Source organism: Cervus elaphus, chromosome 10, assembly GCF_910594005.1.
Source record: "Cervus elaphus chromosome 10, mCerEla1.1, whole genome shotgun sequence".
Classification (NCBI taxonomy): domain Eukaryota; kingdom Metazoa; phylum Chordata; class Mammalia; order Artiodactyla; family Cervidae; genus Cervus; species Cervus elaphus.
Window position 1 is genome coordinate 48,247,037 of NC_057824.1, and position 21,856 is coordinate 48,268,892.

The following is a 21,856-nucleotide window of genomic DNA, read 5'->3' on the forward strand; positions in this document are numbered from 1 at the left end:
GGCCCCTTCCCCAACCTGGTGGCCTCGCTGGGTCAGTGTGGCCAGGGATCCTGCTGTCTGGGAAGAGAGAGTTCGAGCTCAGGCTGCTTCAGGTCATCCCTGTTAGCCGCCTCAAGTGGGCACCTCACCTGGGATGCCCGGAGATAGGCCTCCCGACCCCGCAGGCCTCAGACCTCGGACATCTCATCCAAGGCCTAACTAGTCTGATGGACTTGCTGTACTGACTTGCCCTACCCAGGTTCCTGCCTCCCCGCCCCCACCTGCCCCAGGAGCCAGGCCACCCAACTCCCTCCAGGGCAGGGAGGGAAGCACCAGGCCAAGCTGTTAATCCTGCGCCCCATCTATTCATAGCAGGGTGGTATCATCACTCATGCCCCGGGGCTGCCACCAGCCCAGCTCCGGAATCGGGGTACAATCCCTTCCGTGAACTCAGGATGCTGCCCCGACTCTATAGGCCCCTGCCAGGCTCCCGCCCCGAGCTGGTCACTCAGTCCAAGTCTCCGAGGGGACCCGTGACCACCCCTTACAACCCAGAGCCCGGCCTCCTTGCCTCTGGAAGTCCCCAGGGCCAAGGACTCAGTCTTTCTTTGCCCTGAGCTCTTGGCCATCAGTCTCCCCTTTAACTGAAGAGTTCCATCTTCCGAGGGAAAACGAGCCAGGTCTTAACAGCATTAAGACAGGAGTAGAACTTTGGTCTTGAACCGTCTGGCAGTGACTCGGCGGCCCGGTGGGCCATCCGCGTGTCTGAAACTGTCCAGGAGGCAGGCGAGTTCCGGTCCACGCCAAGTGACGCAGACGCGGCTGCGGCCGCGCCCGGGAGCGCATGCGCTCACACCACCTGCAGGCTGCGCTCGTGCCCGTCCAGCTGCACCTTGAGCTTGTGCAGCTCCTCAATCTCGCGGTTGTGCCGCTCGGTCTTATGGCGCACCAGCGAGCGATAGAAGTGGATGGTGAAGACCACGAAGATGAGGCCCACGGGCACCATGATGATGGTGGACACCAGGGCGGCCTGCCAGCCCGTGTGGCCGCCGGGGCCGGGCGGGGGGCCCGGCTGGTGGCGCGCGTCCACGGGCAGGAACTTGATCCAGCAGAGCAGCACCACCTCGGCCAGGAAGAGCAGGATGCCCAGCACGGTGGAGAAGCCCCAGGCCAGCTCGATGTAGGGGTGCATGCGCTCGTGCGGAGACTCGCTGATGGAGTTGAGGTTGTGGATGTTGCTCACGGCCTCCACGTTGGGCAGGATGCACGTGCTAATGAGCAGGGCGAACAGGTGCACGGCCACCAGCACCGTGGTGCAGGCGCTGAAGGCGATGAGCAGCGGCCGCGGGTACTGGTATTGCGTCTCCAGCTGCACCTCCACCATGGCCACCTGCAAGGCAGAGGGGGCGCTGAGTCGGGGCCTCCACAGAGCAGAGGGCACTCTCCTCCCCTGTTCACATATTATGAACTTCTTTCTGATAGACTAAAGATCTCACTAAGGGCAATCTAAAAAGCACAGAAAAGGCCAAAGAAGCACTGGGTCCCGCGGAGACTGCATCCTGGGTGCCAAGAATGGAGGAGTACTGGGGGTGCTCAGCTCCAGCCCAGGGCGAGGCCACACTTCCCTGGGAAAATGCAACACTACTGTTGATAGCTGAGCCAGGCTGCTGTAGGGCTTAGCTCCCAACAACTGCTGCTTTTCAAAACAAACAACCTGACCTTTCAGGGGGTTAAAAAAAAAGGAACAATGGAGGCTCCTGGTGACCCCCAGACTCAGAACTGTACATTGGATGGACTCACGCAAGCCACAGGGTGCCTCTGTCAGCTGAGACCAAAAGCAGGAAGGAGCAGCCTCATCTCTGAAGGCCAGGAATGGTCATATACATGAGAACAATGGTAAGAAGGGGAAGCTGGGAAAAGGGCTGGGCTGGGCAAACAGCCGGATCTTCAGCAATGGTCACAGCTAGGCCAAAGGTATGTCTAGCAAGTGTAAGAAACAGTAATTCCCGAATTCCACGTGGAGACCGAGGGGCTCCAGGGGTGGGAACCAGGGGCTGCTGGGGTTTTAACTGTGTGCATGTATTCACTTCAATAACATATGAATCACTTTTACGTCAAAGGGAGTAAGAGATCCACCAAAGGACCAGAAGCCCCAGCTTATCTCTGTAGCAGTGGGTGTCTATTTAGGCTGAGACTTGCTCACCAGAAGCCCTAAGGGGCTTTCAAAATCCAGACTGGGTGCCAAGCTCCTGCCACGCTTCCCCAGGTCACACCCAGTCCACTCAGGATGGCTCTCCTGTGGCCCACACCCCACCCCAGCTCTGCAGACCAGCCCCAGTGGAGGGTTTAGTCTTGGCTCACCAAGGGCTTTCTCCCAGGTACCCAACAATAAGAAACCAGACCCATTAAGACAGCAGGAGCAGGGAGCTCTTCCACTCACTGTTTGTCTCCTAGATCTAAGCCATCCCTGTTTGGTTTTTAGTTTTTTTTTTTTTTTTTCTGAACTGTGCGGCTTGTGGGATCTTAGTTCCCTGAACAGGGATTGAACCCAGGGCCACAGCAGCCCAAAAAAAAAAAAGGTGCCAGAGTCCCAACCACTGACCACTGGACCGCCAGGGAACTCCCAGAGCCATCCCAGTTTTAAGAAATTTACAAGAAAGAAGATTTCACAACTTCTAGCAACTATTGCTTTATCCCCTCATTCCGTCCTCAGTGGAGATAGAACCCTTGGTAGGGAAAAAGATAATGTCAGTCCTAATGGACCACAGCTTGAATGGAAACTCTGCAATGATTATTGCTCCAAAGAGTCAGTGGCCACATTGCCAAGGTGAGGGAGGGGTGGTCCTTTCTCAGTGCCCTGGTAGCCTGGGTAGGCTCTTGTGACCACAAAGGATGTGACCCAACAAAAAAGGATGTCCTGAACCTCAGAGGGTGGTGAGATAAGAAACAAAGATGATTAAAAGGCCAGCAAGGAAAGCAATTTTGTTCCACCGCAGGAGGAGAAAAGGCCAAAGGTCATATTTCAGTGTATTTATGCAGATATTTTATCACAGGCCTCGGATCACAGGTTTTCTGTGTTAGGGGCAGGATAAACATGAAGAAATAAGCTTAAGGTCAGGCATGAGCACTTGTTGGACAAAGGACCAGCTTTGCAATTCTAATTAGGGAATACAAAATACAGAGAGCTGCAAAGAGCCGGACATGACTGAGTGACTGAGCGCGGACAAGAAAGGACACAAAGCGGACTCCGCGTCGAGCACCGTGTTCATTTTTCCACGACCCTGTCCTTATTCAGCTATAGTTTCCACAGCGGAAATACTGGCTGACGATCAGTATTCATCAGTTCTTTCTCCTAGGTGGCTTTGCTGTCTGAACAATTATCTGATTTACTGGGGTCTGTGTGGTTTCTGAAACGTATCCCCGCCGGCTTAACGGGAGCACTGGCTGATACAGAGGAGATATTCCATGAAAGCTGAGAAAATGCATTATTATTTCCACCCCTGCCTCTCAAAGGTCACTGCTCCCGTTCTCAGGCCACTTCACACCCCTGAAGGCTGCAGTTAAGTCTCAAACCAACCCTCCAGGATTCACTCTTTGTTTTGTAGCTTCACCGGGCTTGCTTTCAAATTTCAATGAGGGGTTTTGTAGCCTTCAACTTGGGTGAGCGTTTTGTTGGAAAAAGTGACTCTTCCCTAAATTTGGAAATCCAAACCGTAGTCTCAAGAGACCGCCTGCAGACAGGAAGTGATTTCCAAGACCTGGGCCCCACACAGAATGGAAACCATCCTACCGCATTCAGGCGGGCAGTGCTTCTCAGAGTTAGTTTTCCAAAGATAAAGTCTATATATATATATATATACACATATATATACATACATATATATATATACACACATATATATATATACACATACATATACGTATATGTGTATATATATACAGGCCAGAAAAACTTAATGCAGTACTATAATTCTTCTGTGAAGATAGAAAACAAGATTTAATTTTTAAAATATTTATTTCTATCTATTTGGCTGCACAGGGATCTAGTTCCTCATCCAGGGATCAAATCGCAGGCCACCTGCATTGGGAGCAGTCTGTGCCACTGGACCACCAGGGAAGTCCCCCAAGATCTAATTTTAATAGTGACATTGAAAATTCCCTTGCCTATTTCTTAAAATTAAGCTTGAGAAAATATTCCTTTTTTAATGTGATGAAAGAAAATCATTTTGAGCCAAAATTTTGCCCCGTGTGATTGGACACTTTTGTAATTATGTTTGTTTTTTTTTTTAATATATATTTATGTGGCAGTGCCGGGTGTTAGTTGTGGCATGCAGGATCTTTAGTTGTGGCTTGTGGGATCTGGTTCCCTGTCCAGGGATCAAACCCAGGCCCCTTGCTTTGGGAGCTCAGAGTCTGAGCCACTGGACCATCAGTGGCTTGATTAAAATCAGAATTGTTTTAAAAAATAATTCGCAAGACCTGAATCAGCCTTTGCTTTAAACCACAGACCTGAACGCAGATTGACTGCCCTCTAAATGTGGTGACCACTGCCCTGCCCTGTATGAAATCACGCCCTGACTACACAATGTCTCATTTCTCAGAGGGTGACCGGGGCCCATGACTGGCAGGCCCTTGTCAGGGGCGTGGCCACACTGGCTCTCTCGGACACCTTTCTATTTTCTGCATATCCACTGGACAACTGACGCTCTAGGCTATGGAAAAACAATTGTTTCCACATAAAAAAAAAAATTGCTTCCAGCCCAATAGGACCTCCTAGCAGACAACATAGAGAGGAGGAGCTGTGCCCGCAGTTCTCACTGGGATCCTGACATCCCCGGGCTCTGGGACGATCGCCCGGAGGGATGAGGTCTGTGGGCTTCGGAGTCAACAGGAGACGTGGCCCTTCCTGGGGGCCCGCGGTTTCTCCCCAGACAGACTCGCCCTGGGGGATGACTCAGAAGGAAAGCATAACTGGGCAGGCGGGAGTCAGGCCAGAGGCTCTGCTTCATCACTTCGGGGGAGCGTGTGCGTGCCCAGCTGGGTTACACTGAGCAAACCGGGTCCATTCTGCAGTTCCTGTTCACACTCCCAAACTCTTGGGGTCCTCATGAGGGCTTGGGGGACTCCCCTGGGTGCCCCAGGCCGTCCTTCCTGTTGCCAGACCAATCCCCTTGGAGGGGGTGGGGCCTGGGAGGAGAGTTTTATTGTAGGGCGGGGGAGCGGGGGTCTTAGTTGCAGCACTTGGGGTCTTTAGTTGCAGCCAGTGGGATCTAGTTCCCTGACCAGGAATTGAACCCAGGCCCCCCTGCATTAAGAGTGCAGTCTTAGCCACTGGACCTCCAGGGAAGTCCTTGGACAGAGACTTCCTAGTGGTCCATCCCTGGACCACTTCCATGGCTGCCAGCAGGGCCCAGAGGGTGGGCTTTGCTCCCTGAAGCATCACGGGATTTCAGTTAGCAGAAGCCCACCTTATTGGCTGGTGTTTCCCACCACGTGTTTCCACTCACCATGGCAAAGCCCGAGAGGAGGGCTGACGTCCGGCTGGAGGCCTTTAGCTTAGCCCTGCTCAGGTAGAGCTTCCTCCAGGAGAGCGCCTGTACAGAGTGGTGGTTGGAGGTGACCAGTTCCAGGTAGCTGCGGCGGACCCAGTCCCGGTAATCCATGCCCTTATGGCCGGGTTCTGAGCAGGCGGGAGCGGAGGGGTCCACAGGCACGTTGAGCTCGGCGCTCATGGTGGGGGCCAGGCTGGGGGCGGGAGAGAGACACTCAGGTATACCAGAGGGTCCCCGGGGCGGGGAGAAGCCAGACTCCCAAGTCCCTTCTACCTTCCCTAGGGGCCTGCTATATACACCCTGCGCCAGGGCCACGGGATCCAGGGGTGCACGAGGGTGGGGCTCTGGCCTCTGAGGCTTGTCCCCACACAGGAATGTAGGGACCACCTGTGGGAAAGAGGGGTCAGGCGGGTGCATCTTCAGGACCCACTCTGCGTCCAGTGTACCTCCATAAAGCTGGAATCTGGTCTCCTCGCCTGAGCTGAGAAAAGCTCCAACTGAGCGTGGCTCTGGGTGAACAGAATTCCAAGGCTGGCCAAAAGCACCTAAGTGCCCATCTTCAAGGAATAGGGAGTCGTAGCGGTTTGGAAGCTTCTAGGACCTGAAACTTCTGGATTTGACCCGGCCATGGGATTCTAAGCACAACACCTGACTTTTTCAACCTGTTCATCTTCACGTGGAGACATGCCCACCCTGTTAGTCGCTCAGTTGTATCCAACTCTGTGTGACCCCATGGACTGTAGCCCGCCAGGCTCCTCTGTCCATGGGATTCTCCAGGCAAGAATCCTGGAGATTCTCATTAACAAGGGAATGGAGCCCAAAGACCCCAAATTGCCTTCCAACGGCCAGGTGCCAACCATGAAATCAATGTTTCCACACAGCTGCTAATTTCTCAAATCTCACTTCAATTTAAATCAGCACAGTTCACCCTGAAAATAACTGATTTATACAACTGAAGCTACATCCAGGGTGCTACATCCTGGGTGGAAACCTTTAGCAAAATGAAAAACCAAATTGGCCAATTGACATGAGCATGGTTTGGGGGTTTATTTATTTTTTTTTTTTAAGAAATGGAGGCTGGAGACCCCTCAAGTCATCCCAGTAGACATGTGGTTTGACAGTAACACAGGATGAAGATCAGAAGGGCTGATCTGTTGAGATTTGTGAATTTAAACCCAAATCTCCACTAATCCAAATAGGGGATCGTGTGGCCCAAGGGGCTGACCCTGCAGCAGCCCTCAGGATCAGCTCTAATTAATCTGCAGGGCAGGCTTCAAGGGCACAGGCACCTCACAGCTCACTTAGCATCAGATATTAACTTGTACCTTCAGGCCCGCATGGGCCCGGTGAAAAGCCTACTTAAGGCTATTACAAACAGATCAGCGTTCCTAGGTCCCAGGGAGCCAGGCTGGGGGTGGGTAGGCAGGATAGAGGGTGTTTACCAGGGTCCGTGGCTGAGGAAATGCCCCAAACTTGATCTGCCCATGCCAATCCCTAAGTGGATTCTCTGGGAAGGTCCTGAGGAGGGGGGAGGCTCTCTCTTTTTGGGGGTGCCTTCCTCTTTGTTTTGCGCCAGGCCATGGAGGCACGGCTTTTACTGGCCAACAGGGCCCCCAGAGAACAGCTCTGTGCCCTTCTGTTTCTGCCCGGGGACGCCAATTACTAGGTCATTTACAAGAGGGCCGACTTGGGAACCTTGGTCACCACCACCCCCGCCCCCACCCACATCTGCAGCCAGCAGCACTGCTTGTGAGCACTTCAATCACAGGAATGTCCCTTCCCTGGGGAGAGAATTTGGAGAAACGTTGTTCACTAACCAATCCATTGGCTGGCTCCAAATCATTTACAATGGCATCATTGGCATCATTTGGAAATACATTTTTTTCCCCTCTTTTTGCCCCACTACATAACAGAAGTGAGCCCACGGGGTTGATGAAGACACTGTCCAGCCTGTGGAAGGGTGAAAGGCACAACCTTTGTCCCCTCAGAGGATCCATCCTCCGTCCTGCATCCAGTAAACGCTTCCTGGGCCCTAAGTAAGACTGCATTTGGTACTTAAGGATCAAAGATGAAAGGTGAGGATGTTCAGTGGGCGAGTGGCCTAAGTGGGGGGAGATTCTTGTCCGGTGAGTTAAAGGCTGCTGTAGTGGAGCGGGTGTGAGGGCTGAGGGGGTGGGTGCGCACTTGGAGAGGGTCTGAGAGGCAGGGCGGGAAGGCTGGCTGCAGCGGGGCCGGGGAACAGTGGTGGAAGCAAGATTCAGGGAGTACGTGCGGCCCAGGCGGTAGGACTGTGTTGGACTTGCCCTGGCGCTGCCCAGATGCCCGGGCTTGGGAGGAGTTGGTGAGGGAGCCATCGGGGCTCCGTCTGGTCTGTATGCTCAAACACTTGGCCAGCTGGGAAGGGCAGGAGGGCCTGGTGGCCTCCAGAGAGATGAATGGTGTGGAGATGGGGACCATCAGTGAAGGTGAGCTGAGCCCAAGTTGGAGACTGGAGAACTCATGGGCAGTGAGAGCTGACGGTGGCCTGGGCGGTGGCCGGGGCGGCCTCAGCTCTACTGATGTCCCCAGTGGCAGGATTTGGGGAGGAAGGACTGTCTGTGGGCTTGGAACGGGGGTGGTGAGGTGAGCCTGTGGGGCCCCAAGACAGAGAAACCACTTCCTGCAGAGGGAGCAGCTCAGACTGGATTCAAACCCATCCTCAGGCCCCTCAGCCCCAGAGTCCTACCCCGGGCCAAGTCTCCTCCCCACCCGGGCTCCCCAGAGGCAGAGTCTGGTCCTCAGACTCCAGGGCTCGGCTTAGGCAGCGGGTGGGGCAGGGCAAGATGGAGCTTGACCTTTCTGTCAGGTGGCAGAGGCTCCAAAGGATGCTCTCCTGGACGAACCTTGTGGGCTTTTGGTTTTGTTTTTAAATAAGGGGCGGTCAGAGAAAAGAGATCTCGTAGAATTACCGTGACGCTGTCTCTGGCCGTGGGAAACATTTCCAGGGGGTGAGTTTGGGGGTTTGCCTGTCAACTTCCCTTAAACATCTGGGGCACTAGCAATGGCTAGTGCCACGCAGAAACGGCTGTTTCTGACTCTTTCTGTCACACCCGCACACGGGAGGGTCCAGCTCCCCTCCTCCCCTGGGTGTCTCTAGAGGAACCCGCCTGCATCCCTGTTCCTTTCCCTCAGCACCCCCTAGCAGCCGGGGGACCCGCATGCGGCCCGCATCTCTCCGCGCCCCGCAACCTCCCAGTCATCCCGGCGGCGCCGCATCCCGCTCGGGGATCCCGCGGGCTTGGGGTTCCAACCTCACAGTCGTCCCGTAGGCCTGCCCAGGAGGAAGCTGGGGTCTCCGGGTGCAATTCCGGCTGCCCCCGCCCCCGCCGGGGCGGAGATCCCGCAGCGAGCACTCACCGATCTTTGCTCTGCCCTCCCGGCCCAACTCCGGCTCGGGCGCGCAGCTGGCGGCACTGGCGTGGCCCGGTGGCCGGGTGGCCCGGCCGGGGCGCCGAGAGCGGCCCCCTCCCTCCTACGGCCAGTCCCGCGGGGTCCCCCAGGCCCCGCCCCCGCCGGCAGCCCCGCCCCCCGCCGCCCCGCCGCAGCCGCTGCCAGGGCAACGGCGCGGCTGTCACGTGACCGGCCCGCGGGGGGGCGCCGCGGGCCACGTGACGCTGCGGGCCAGGAGGGGCGGGGTGCGCAGCACCCCCCACCCCCCACCCCCGCCACCCGGGGTCCCTGCAGCGCGGGCGCCGCTCCCACCGGGACACGAAAACCCGAGAAGGGTGCTCATCTTTCCTGGTTCCCGGGCGCGCCGCGAGTGGCCGTGAGCAGGGATCCGCGCCGCGGTGGTGATGAGAGCCGGAAGCCTGGGCATCCCTCGCTCTCCCTCCCCCGCAACGGAATGGGGAGGCTGCGCTTTCTCTGCCCCTGGGTCTGGCCCGCAAGTGCAGGGCAGGGTGAGCCCTAGTCTGCCAGACGTGTGTGGGTCTGAGCGCAGAGTAGGAGCACCAGGTTCCCAGGGTGAGCCCCGGAGGACGCCCAGGACCGGTCACTGACCCTGTGGACGGGTGGGATCTCGTTATCAGTCTGCCGCGCAGACGGTGGGTGGCGGGGTGGCGGGGAGAAGGGGTGGAGAGGAGAGGAGGCTCCGTTGGGGGAAGGTGTGGGTGGCCACGCCCCAATTTGCCAGGTGGACAGCGACCCCAGGCCGAGCATGCACCCGGAGCTGGTCACCTGGAACCGCAGCCCCACCCACCAGGCCCAGCTAGATCTGCGGGGTCCTCACCCGAGTGCGGCATGCTTGGTGGGCAGAGCGCTGGGGGAGAAGTTTCCGCAGTGCTTCTGGCTGCTTCCGTTCCAGGCTGCAGGGAACCTCTCACTGGGAACGGTGAACTCTCCGGTTTTGTAACCCAGACATTCAAACAGGAACGGTCTTTTCAGGAAGTGCATATGGGTAACTCACTGAGGGAGAGATGGGTTCCCATCCACCCACCGTGCCAGGCGGGCCTCGGAGCCCTTCCTGCGTGCCCTACATAGGATTTTTCCATCTGTCACAACAGCATGGCACCGTGACACATTTATCCAAAGGAAAGAAAAAAGAAAAATTCCATTCCTGTCGCCCAGTCCAAGTTTTCCGACAATTGGATGAGTAAAGATTAGCAGGTATGCCAGGCCAGATCCATTTATACTTCAAGACCCTCGCTGAGAGCCAGAATGACACCTTTTATTCCGAGAGAACACTTAAGAGCGGACTAAGCTAGTTTCCCTGTGTTTACCGCCCTAACAGAGGAATGAGGAAAATCCTGGGGTCTGATTAGTGCCCCTCCCACCCATGGCAACAGGAAAGAGATTGTTGTATTTCGGGGAGCAAAGTCCACAAAAAATACAGTGTGGCTTTCACACCTCTGGCAGTTGATAAAGTGGACTGAAAAACAGGAGGAAAACACTATTTTTAAAAAAATTTTTTTTAATTTATTTTTTTTTTCACCTGAAACTACCAGAACATTGATAATCGGCTACACCCCAATATAAAATGTTTTTGGTGTTCAAAAAAGGAAGGAAACATTCTGAACACTTTGCTAACGGCAGTAATTGCATCACAGGTGAACATTCTTTGAGCAACAGAGTCCTTTGCTTGAGTTCTTACCTCTGAACCCTGATGGCACATCCTTTAGAAAGCTTCCTAGGCCTGGTAGTCATGCTCCCACCCCCAGGCACATTTATCCAGCATGTCTGGGCAGAAGTAGAATGTAAGTCATAATTACCAGGGCTTTCCAGAGCTCGTTTACTAACCAAGAAAACGGCGTTCCCCACCCTGTGAGATTAAGCATGCTGACAGCACCGAGTTGAAGAGAAATTGAATGATCACAGTACTCACAGTTGCAGAGCCCACTCAGGCGCCCAGGGTGTTGAGTGGGGGTTACGCAGAGACCAAGGTGGTTCGGGTCAAGGTGCACAGTACTGGCCGCTCAGCGGGGAGGTCTGGGTTCCAGTCTGTGCTGACACTCCCCTGGCTGGTGGTCTGGCAAGTCACCTCCTTTTCTGAGGCCTCGGCCACCCCACATTTGAAAAAGGCAATTCTGGGAGGCGCATCCCAGAGGTCACCCCCATGCTGGTGACCTCATCCACTGTGACCCTTCGTTCCGTGAACACTGTGATCCTTGCTGTCTTCCTCCCCCCAGCTCCTAGCCAGGATGGCCTCCCAGCTGGCGTAGACAGTGTATCCAGTCCCCTGACATGGAGACAAGTTCTGTCCCCTTGACCATTCACTCCTAAAGCCCAGCGCTTATTATCACCCTCTGTGAACTTCCGAGGATTGAACGTGGGGCCCTGGGAGGGAAAGCGCCGAGTCCTAGCTACTGGACTGCTGGGGAATTCCCAGTGTGAACTCTTAAATTCAGATACCCCGCTTTCTGACCCTCCTTCCTCACTCAGTCCCCAGCACTCCCCCAACCCTGCTGACACCCATCTTTCTCTCAGTCTCCTTTCCACTCCTGTTGCCTTTCCCCTGCACTTCAGACTATAAATTCCTCAGAGAGCTGTAATCACTTCCTGTGTTTCTTCCTCAGCCACCTGGAGTCACGGCCCTTTGTGCTGCTAAATCCAGATGTCCCAGCCACTGCCCTGTCTGTCCCTGCGTCCCCTTCCTTCCACCTGGAAACCCTCCTTCCTTCTCTGGTGAGCCCACCAGACTCTCCCCCACACCCTATGCGAGCTTCTCTTCTTCTGTGTGTCCACTCGATACTGGTGTTTCTCGGGATCCTATCCGGGTCCCTCTCTCTACACTTCTCCTGGAGTTTTCTCACCCACTCACCGTTACGCCTGAGGGCTCCCGTATCATCACCTACAACCCCGATCTCTGGATCTCTTCCCAGCAGGACGTGTCCCAGGGCCCCTGGCTTCAGCCCGCCCACAGCTAGAGTCCTCATCTTTCCCTCACATACCTGCTCCACCTCCTGGTTCCCTGTCGCCTGGCACAGCTGGTAACTCTGTAGATCTGCAGAACTCTATAGATCCTGACCCCACAAGGAGAATTCAAGTCCTGTGAATTTTCCCACTGAAATGTCTCTGAAATCCCCCAAGCCCCTCATTTTTGCTCTCCCCACCTCGTGTCTATTCTAATTCAGGCCATCGTCACCTCTGGTCTCTGATCTGAGTTTCTGATCTGAGCTAGCCTCTGCTCATCCCGGAGGCCTGGGGCCCATGCCCACGCAGGACCCCGAGTGGCACCAGCCTGACTTTCATGTCTGTGTCCCCGATCAGACCCGGAGTCCTTGAAGGTGAGGATCGTGTTGCCCAGCAGTGCACTTCGGAACCCTTTGGATTTCAGCCTAGTGTTTGCTCAATAAATGTTTGCTGCAGGATCTTCCCTGGTGGTCCAGTGGTTAAGAATCTGCCTGCCAATGCAGGGGACGTGGGTTTGATTCCTGGTCAGGGAACTAACATCCCAAGTGCATGCTTGAGAAGCTCGCGACAGCACAGCTGCGCCCCCCTCCAAAAAATTTTTTGCTACATTCTGGGGAATAAGAAAATGGAAAATTGCCTGAGGACTTGCCCCAGGCTAATTTCTCAGGTGGTTCTCCTTACTGATCTATGTTATTAGATAGAGGTTGTAGATCACTTTAGTAATGTATGCTGGACAGTAAACATAGATTAATTTCCAAAGGGGAGGAGGAGAAACTGTGCCTGTTTCCAGTGATGATCATGGAAGAAACGGTTTTCACACAGCCCTCCTTCCACGCACCTTGGAAACCAGGTTTAGTTACGTTGGTTTAGTTACTAAACCAAGTTTAGTTACGTTCCTATTTTCAAAAGTCAATAGAACGTCTCTCCTCTAACTCAATTTTTTCCCCTCAAATGATAAATGTTGAAACAGAGAATTAAAATAATGATGGTACTTTCTTTGCGCCAAACCAGTGTTTCTCAAGGTATTGGTGGTGGTGGGGTGGGGGGTGGGGATCCAGAGTAGCATCTGAGGTTCAGGTCAGTTCAGTTGCTCAGTCGTTTCCGACTCTTTGCGACCCCATGGACTGCAGCACACCAGGCTTCCCTGTCCATCACTAACTTCTGGAGTTTTTCACTCAAACTTATGTCCTTTGAGTCAGTGATGCCATCCAACCATCTCGTCCTCTGTTGTCCCCTTCTTCTTCCACCTTCAATCTTTCCCAGCATCAGGATCTTTTCAAATGATACCTGCTTAAAATGCCTAATCATGGCCAGAGCTGTGATGACTCAGTCTGGGGGGTGTGGCTGGGGTCTGGGTATTTCAGGCAGGCTCCTCCCCTGCTGCTGAGCTCTGGGCATTAAAGGCAGCAAAAGTGACCGTGTCTACTTGCAGGTTTGTAGGTTCTTCTTGCCGTAGGAGCAGTTTTTTCAGGTGTGCACAACTTACCTGCTTGCTTTCAGTCACTGAGATTGCTCAGGGACATCTGTTTCACACCTGTGACATCCCAAGCACCCTGCTGGCACTGGGGGTCCTTACTGTCAGAAGCTGAGTTGAGTCTGGGGGCGTGGGGGCTGTGGGTGTGACAGGGTGCAGGCAGGTGAGCCAGTGATGGAGCCCTGGAAGAAATGGAACAGGTGGTGAGTGGGTGGAAAACTGAGGCCTACAGGAGAGAAGAGGCAGGAAATGCTTCCGGGGTGGAGTCATTGGGAGCAAGTGTGGGAGGCAGAGGCTGGGTTGAAGGCCTTCAGCTCCTATTTTAAGTGTAATGGTGTTTCAGGGAGAAAGCCCGTTCTGACTCCCATGTTGAAAGTGTTGCTTTGACTTGCTTTTCATTGCTTTTATTATTATAATCATACTCAGTGGCTTGCCTGGAGGACTGTGCCCCTTTTGCTTGACTGTAAACTAACGTGCCTTTTAAATGCTGGGAAAGATTGAGGGCAGGAGGAGAAGGGGACAACAGAGGATGAGATGGTTGGATGGCATCACCGACTCCATGGACCTGAGTTTGAGCCACCTCTGGGAGTTGGTGATGGACAGGGAAGCCTGGTGCGCTGCAGTCTATGCGGTCACAAAGAGCGACTGAACTGAACTGAAAGTGCCTTTGTTCAGCTCATGGAGAGAGAGTTTGTCCTTGCCCACCTGTGAATAGAGGAGATTGGCACACCCCTTCCCCACTACTGCTCACTCTCTGTTCTGCCTTTTGACTTTAGTTCCTCATTGCTTCTTTCTTGCTTTATAAAAGAACCTGGCATCCAGACCCCAATAAGATGGTTATTTTGAGGCCCTAGCCCACCATCTTCTCAGTCTGCTGACTCTCCGATTAAAGTCTCTCCCTTGCTTGCCTCAACACCTTGTCCCTCGGATTCATTGGCCTGTCGTGTGGTGAGCAGAGAGAGCTTGGACTTGGTAACAACGGAAGCCTGCCCTTGAGGACTTAACCCTGAGGGGAGGCAATATCTGGTTTCTGCTTTTTTTCTTTTTTCACCATGAGACATGTGGGATCTTAGTTCCCCGACCAGGAATTGAACCTGTGCCCTTGCACTGGAAGCTTGGAGTCTTAACCATTAGCCTGTCAGGGAAGGCTCTAGTTTCTTTTAAAAGATCACTCTGGCTGCTGTGTGGGGAACGGATTTGGGGGTGGGGGGTGTCATCAAAATCAAGTTCATGTGCATAACAGCGGTGAGGCCAAACAAACTGACATGCTGGCGTTTAGAGCAGAGAAGGGTTTACTAGTCCAGGAGGTGCCAACTGGGTGGACAAGAGGTTTGTCTCAAATCCATCTTGCTGGCTGAAGTGCAAGGTTTTTAAAGCGAAAAAAAAAAAAAAAAAAAAGAAAAGGTAACGAGGAGGGATCTGTGTGATTTCAGTTTCCTGAAAAGACCTCAGTTGCCTGCTTCTCGGTACTCCATCCGTCTTGTGACTCTGTGTCACTGGCGATCTGTGTTCCTGAAAAACAAACTAATAAATCATGGTCTTGTTGATTCCTTAACTTCTTTCTCAGAGAGAGCAAAAGGGATGGTTGAGGCATTTGATTGTTTACTTAGAGCCGAGGTGACTGACTGGTTGAGAATTTCCTGGTCAGCCCCTGCTGTTTTCAAGACCTTTCGGACCTGCTCTTCGTTTCTGTGTTCCCTTCCTTCCCTAATTAGTAACTGCTTGAGTCCGGTCTTTGGAACTCAGGGAAGGTCTAGGAGACTACAAAGTCTTTTTCTGTAAACAAGAAACAGGGGACATGGAATGGCATTTGTCCCCAGGAGGGCCCCGCAGGGCCCTGCTTGGCTTCAGCCCCCCATTTTCTTGGGTTCTCCTCAATCTTGAGTCCCCTCAAGACTGCAGGACAGAAAGGGGATAAGGTCTTGGATAGAGGTTAATAATAAATTCCGGAGAAGCCCTTTCTTTCAGGGGGACTTGGTTTCGGAGGGGCCTGAGTGGGAAGAAGCCACAGCATCCATCCAAACTAGAGATGCTAGTGGTGTGGACTCGGAGGAAGGAGGCAGAGACGGTGAGAGTGAGCAGGTCCGGTGAGATGGATGGATGTGGGGAGCGGGTGAGGAAAAGCAGGAACCAGCCGTGACCCTGACTCTGAGGTTAGAGGCTCAAGGAACTGGGTGGAAAGCGGGGCAGTTTACCACGGTGGGGAGATAGAGGAGGAACGTGCTTGGGGGATGTAATCAAGGGTTGGTTTGTTTTTTTTTTTGCCATGTCGGGGCCTTGGTGCTGCGTGGGCGTCTCATTGCCGCGGCGTCTCTTGCTGCGGAGCACGGGCTCCAGGCGTGTAGTTGCAGCCTGTGCGCTCAGCTGCCCCGCGGCATGTGGAATCCTCCCAGACCAGGGATGGACCCATGTCCCCTGCGTTGGCAGGCGGATTCTTACCCACTGCGCCACCAGGAAAGCCCGAGTCAAGGTTCCTTTATGCGAAGCCCACAGTGCTCATTAGACAGCCCCGAGGAGACGGCGGGCGGGTGGATGGATACGAAGTCTGGGTTCCAGAGGGAAGGTGCAGCCACAACGCAGAAGACAGGCTGGCCTTTAAAGCCACATATTAGAAACGATCTCCTGGGGCCTGAGTGTTGACAACAGAAGGCCGTGTTCTGGGTCACCCCCATATGTAGAGTTTGAGTGGAGGCGAAACAAACAAGAGGAAAGGCAGGAAGCCAGCCGGGAGGCAGTGCTGTCAGGAATGCGGGCAGAGGAGTGAAAAACGGAACAGAATGCCGCCGAGAGGCTGAGCTGCTTCCCAGGTGGCGTTAGTGGTAAAGAACCTGCCTACCAGTGCAGGAGACTTAAGAGACATGGGTTCGATCCCTGGGTCGGGAAGATCCCCTGGAGGAGGGCATGGCAACCCACTCTAGTATTCTTGCCTGGAGAATCCCATGGACAGAGGAGCCTAGTGGGGTTACAGTCCATGGGGTTGAAAAAAGTCAGACATGACTGAAGTGATTGAGCATCCAAGCACGAACCACTCCTTCCTCGGGGAAATACGGGGTTAGGTTTCTGTGAGCCTCTGGTCCCATCAGTAAAGATCAATACACAGCTTTTAAAATGTGTTCTTTTTGGCTGTGCTGAGTGAGTCTTACTGCCCAAGGGCTTCTCTGGCCGGGGAGGGCAGGCGCTTCTCTCGCTGCACTGTGGGGGCTTCTCCTTGCGGTGACTTCTCTTGTTGCGGAGCACAGGCTCTACGGCACGGGCTCAGTAATTGAGGTACTCAGGCTTACTTGCTCCATGGCATGTGGAATCTGCCCAGACCAGGGATTGAAGCCATGTAAGCTGCATTGGCAGGTGGATTCTTAACCCCTGGGCCACCAAGGAAGTCCCACAACCTTGATCTATGTGTGTTTTTGTTTAAAGACCCTTTCAGTGGTAGATATTACTGATTCACTATCTTTGAACTCACAGCACCTGATTCATGCCTGAGCAAAGCTGCTCTAAGACACACCCAGCCTCCCTGAGCTTAGAAACACTAGTCTCTGCATTTTAACACGATGCCCACGGGCCGTTTAAAATGGAAAAACCATGGAGAAAAAGCAAAGATGCAGAAAAGGCCCACCATTAAGGAGACAAGTATGAGCTGAAACCAGAGGGCAGAGTGTTGCCTTGACTTCAGCTGGCAACCGCGCATCGGGCAACTCAAACTTTCACCACAGTGCGCATGTCTGCACCTGGCCACAAAAGTATCGATTTGGGGTTACAAATCAAATTGAGTGACCAGGCCAGTTCACAAAAGCAGAAGGTGTGGACCACAAGGAGCGACTGTATCTAAGACTATTAGACGCTGTGACACACGTCTATGTTATTACGCAAACACACGCACATACCACCCTCGGGGTGGGGGTGGCTCACTCCAGGAGGGCCTTCAGCCTGGCACCCTCTCTGCCAGGTTAGGGCTCCGCACACCCCTCCCTGCAGCGGCCCGGCCAGTGGCCAGGGCTGGGAGGATGGATGCTGCAGTCACGCCCGGGTTCAGGTGGCGGCGCTACACTTCCTTGTTGGGGGATTACTCGTCAAACGCACCTCAGCTGCCTTCACTCGCCAAGGTCGTTTAAGGCTGGCCGTCCCCTCAGCGGTGTGAAGCTTACACGGTAAGCTGTCTGCTGAGTAGTCTTTCAGGAGCTCAGAGGCACCTGTGCCTAGTTGGAGCTGAGCTGGTTAAGACCAGAGAGGACCACTGATCCTCCATGTGGGCGACCTTTTGATGTCAGAGAGCCACCCTCAGATGGTGCTAAACGTCTCCATTTTTTTTTTTTTTTTAATATTTGGCCTCACCTGGGGAAGTGGGGGGATGGTGCTTGCAGAATCTTAGTTCTCTGATCAGGGGTGGAACCTGGGCCTTTGTCAGTGGGAGCGTGGAGTCTTAACCACTAGACCACCAAGGAAATCCCGTGCCTCCATTTCTGAAGGTGCAGAGGCCTGTAGCTGAGTCCCACCTGCGCAGGACGACGATGCCCACACCTTTGCTCAGTCACCGATCCCCACACCCCCCACGCCCCCCACGCCCGGGACCAGCCTGCTTCTCCATTTGCTCTCCCACGATGCATCCTAAGCCTCTTGCCTTCTGGGAGGCAGACCTGAGGTTGGTTCTCTCCCCTCACTTGGCCGCCTCGTGAACAAACCCTCTCAGCTGTAAGCCTCAGCATCTCGGCGTCTCGGCCTGCTGGGCGTCAGGCAAGATGAACCGGGTTCGGTGATGGTCTGAGCCGGCCGGGGGTAAGCCCAGATGGGCCTTCTGCCCGGGGCTTGTCAGCTGGTGTTGTCTCAGAGCAGCTGCCTCGTCCTTTGGTTCTGGGACCCGCGCCCCAGATCTCCTCGGTGAGACGCTGGGGCCCTTCGGTGTTTAGTTTTGTTCTGCAGACCACAGAGAGGGGCTGGGGTTTGGAAGACCTCTTTGGGTGATGCTGTGAAAGTGCTGCACTCAATATGCCAGCAAATTTGGAAAACTCAGCAGTGGCCACAGGACTGGAAAAGGTGTTTTCATTCCAGTCCCAAAGAAAGGCAATGCCAAAGAATGCTCAGACTACCACACAATTGCACTTATCTCACACACTAAGAAAGTAATGCTCAAAATTCTCCAAGCCAGACTTCAACAGTATGTGAACCGGGAACTTCCAGATGTTCAAGCTGGATTTGGAAAAGGCAGAGAAACCAGAGATCAAATTGCCAACATCCGTTGGATCATTGAAAAAGCTAGAGAGTTCCAGAAAAACATCTGCTTCTGCTTTATTGACTATGCCAAAGCCTTCGACTGTGTGGATCACAACAAACAGTGGAAAATTCTTAAAGAGATGGGAATACCAGACCACCTGACCTGCCTCCTGAGAAATCTGCATTCAGGTCAGGAAGCAACAGTTAGAACTGGACATAGAACAACAGACTGGTTCCAAACTGGGAAAGGAGTACATCAAGGCTGTATACTGTCACCCTGCTTATTTAACTTATATGCTGAGTACATCATGAGAAACGCTGGGCTGGATGAAGCACAAGCTGGAATCAGGATTGCTGGGTGAAATATCAATAACCTCAGATATGCAGATGACACAACCCTTATGGCAGAAAGCGAAGAAGAACTAAAGAGCCTCTTGATGAAAGTGAAAGAGGAGAGTGAAAAAGTTGGCTTAAAGCTCAACATTCAGAAAACTAAGATCATGGCATCTGGTCCTATCACTTCATGGCAAATACATGGGGAAACAGTGATAGATTTACTTCCCTGGGCTTCAAAATCACTGCAGATGGTGACTGCAGCCATGAAATTAAAAGATGCTAGCTCCTTAGAAGAAAAGTTATGACCAACCTAGACAGCATATTAAAAAGCAGAGACATTACTTTGCCAACAAAGGTCCATCTAATCAAAGCTATGGTTTTTCCACTAGTCATGTACAGATGTGAGAGTTGGACTATAAAGAAAGCTGAGCACCAAAGAATTAATGCTTTTGATCTGTGGTGTTGGAGAAGACTCTTGAGAGTCCCTTGGACTGCAAGGAGATCCAACCAGTCCATACTAAAGGAAATCAGTCCTGAATATTTACTGGAAGGATTGATGCTGAAGCTGAAACCCCAATACTTAGGCTACCTGATGCAAAGAACTGACTCACTTGAAAAGACCCTGATGCCGGGAAAGATTGAAGGCGGGAGCAGAAGGGGACAACAGAGGATGAGATGGCTGGATGGCATCCCTGACATGATGGACATGAGTTTGAGTAAGCTCCGGGAGCTGGTGATGGACAGGGAGGCCTGGTGTGCTGCGGTCCATGGGGTCACCAAGAGTCGGACACGACTGAGTGACTGAACTGAGCTGCCTGAATGCACCTGTACCTGGGCTGGTTGGCATTCCCGGCCAGACGGGGGCGGGGGCTGGGGAGGGAAGGGGCAGAGGCCCACCTGGCAGTGTAACTGAGACCAGGGTCCGGCTGCTCAAAAACCAATAAAAAGAGGCCAGGTTGGTGGGAAGGAAGGTCTGTTTTATTTTGGATGCCAATGTAGAGAGGGGGCAGGGCAGATGCCTGTCCAAAAGCCAACTCCCCCTCCACCCCCTCCCCGACAGTCAGGGGCCAAGAGCTTTTATAGACTGAGGGAGGGGGCTCCATGCACTCTTGACAGTCATCCTGAAATTGGCCACGCGGTGTCTGACCAGCATCATCTTGTTTTAAGTACAGTTGGTCTTCAGTTCCAGGGTTGGTTTGTTCCCATTTCCTTGATGACAGTTCTTGAAACTGCGGTAGCTTTTGTCACGGCCGTGGGACTTCCCAGGTGATGCGGTGGTAAAGAATCTGCCTGCAATGCAGGACATGCAGGAGATGTGAGTTTGATTCCTGGGTCAGGAAGGATCCCCCTGGAGAAGGAAATGGCAACCCACTCCAGTATTCTTGCCTGGAAAATCCCATGGACAGAGGAGCCTGGTGGGCTACAGTCCAGGAGGTCGCCAAGAGTTGGCCACAACTGAGGGGCTGAGCAGACAAGCATGTCATGGCTACAGCCCGGTCATCATGTAGTGAACTTCTTCCATGTGATGGGGGTTTCAGCATCTGTCAGACAGCTCACAGGATGTGGCTCAGAATATTCTCTATAGCCCTTGAGAAGGAACTAGGGGTCCTTAGCATATGACTAAACTGTGGTTATTTGGTCTCCTTTGACTCCTATTTGTTTCCACCTTTTCTCACTTCTCTGATTAAACTTAGTCTTTGACTCAAGTTTTCCAAAAAAGGCAGGCAGAAGACATGGGGGACAAAGACCATAGGGTCAGCAGAATTTTGGTAAAAAAGTATAAAAGGTCCCAGCTGCTCAGGTACTCCATACCTGGGCTGGACACCCAGGGCTCTGGTCTTTGGTCTTATTTCTGGTCTGGTTTGTATGTGCCAAGATATCCTTTGGACTTGGGGCCTAAAAATGGATCCTTAAGTTATAATACAAATTTGCAACTAGATTTGTTCTGTAAATGGAAGAAACACCGGGATGAAATACCTTATGTACAGTCAATTGTTACTGTATCAGAATAAACTTGCCCACTAAAGGAGCAGGTGCAGCACGGAATTCAATCCCTGCTGACAGCCCTCTTGGAATACGATTTAATGTGTCCCCGAGTCACCTTACACTCCAGTTTTTGTTTGTCACTAAGTCATGTCTGACTCTTTGCGAATCCATGGACTGTGATCCTCCAGGTTCCTCTGTCCATGGGATTTCCCAGGCAAGAATACTGGTGTGGGCTTGCCATCTCCTTCTCCAGGGGATCTTCCCGACCCAGGGATGGAACCCAGGCCTCCTACATTGCAGGCGGACTGTTCACCATCTGAGCTACCAGGGAAATCCAATTTTACTTGTCTAGAAACTGAGCACAGATGAATATTGGTTTGTGCATGACTTACAAGCAGTTAATCAAATTGTAGAAGATATTTGTCCATGAGTCCCTAACCCATACATTCTTCTCACTGCTCTGCTCACGCGAGGTTTTTGTTGGTTTACTTACTGGATGTGAAGAATGCTGTGTGTGTGTGTGTGTGTACACGCACGCGCTTATGCTTGATTTGAAGAATGCTGTGTGTGTGTGTGTGTGTGCGCGCGTGCTTGCATACCCCTGAGATTTGAATCCCAAGAATTGTTTGCTTTTAATGGAAAGATCTAGATAGAAGAGTTAAAACAACCGTTCTGCCTGACAGGAAGTTCTCAGGGACTTAAAAATTCCCGCACCATATCTGTAGAAATCCTGGCCAAAGATTTGAAGGCCCCTGAACTAAAAGAGGGGGAGCCCCACTCTAGTATGTGGACATTCCCATTTGATTGCATGTAAAACAAAGGAAGCCTGAGACCAGAATACAGTTTTGACTTTGAACTTTGTGGTTGAATGAAGCTGTAAGGTGTCTGAGGAAAAGGCATAGTTGTCTGCCCTCTGTTGACCACTTGGGTTTTGAAG

The 21,856-nt window shown here is 53.0% G+C and overlaps 2 protein-coding genes across 3 annotated transcripts in view; both read right to left on the reverse strand.

The window, feature by feature from the left end:
• Nucleotides 1–324: 324 nt before the first annotated feature.
• Nucleotides 325–9,955, reverse strand: ORAI2 (ORAI calcium release-activated calcium modulator 2). Of its 2 annotated transcripts, none has more exons than XM_043915044.1 (3): nt 9,799–9,955; nt 5,487–5,724; nt 325–1,369 (listed from the first exon to the last, which is right to left on the reverse strand). In XM_043915044.1, exons 2-3 carry the CDS (start codon nt 5,709–5,711, stop codon nt 830–832), a joined length of 765 nt encoding a protein of 254 aa, XP_043770979.1. In that variant the 5' UTR covers nt 5,712–5,724; nt 9,799–9,955; the 3' UTR covers nt 325–829. The 2 variants fall into 2 exon arrangements, with proteins under 2 accessions (XP_043770979.1, XP_043770981.1); XM_043915046.1 differs by lacking the exon at nt 9,799–9,955 and adding an exon at nt 8,928–9,085.
• Nucleotides 9,956–14,660: 4,705 nt separating this feature from the next.
• The window catches only part of PRKRIP1 (PRKR interacting protein 1), a 40,775-nt gene continuing 33,579 nt past the window's right edge, over nt 14,661–21,856 (reverse strand). The window contains exon 6 of the mRNA XM_043915049.1: nt 14,661–14,904. Within this exon, the coding sequence (XP_043770984.1) occupies nt 14,822–14,904 (83 nt within the window). The 3' untranslated portion in view covers nt 14,661–14,821. The remainder of the gene's footprint in view (nt 14,905–21,856) is intronic.

Bases quoted from the DNA above. Each gene is read 5' to 3' on its own strand.
- ORAI2 (XM_043915044.1), bottom strand. From the start codon at position 5,711: ATGAGCGCCGAGCTCAACGTGCCTGTGGACCCCTCCGCTCCCGCCTGC. The intron at 1,370-5,486 runs GTGAGTGGAAAC...TCTGCCTTGCAG, and splicing joins TCCTCTCGGGCTTTGCCATG to GTGGCCATGGTGGAGGTGCA.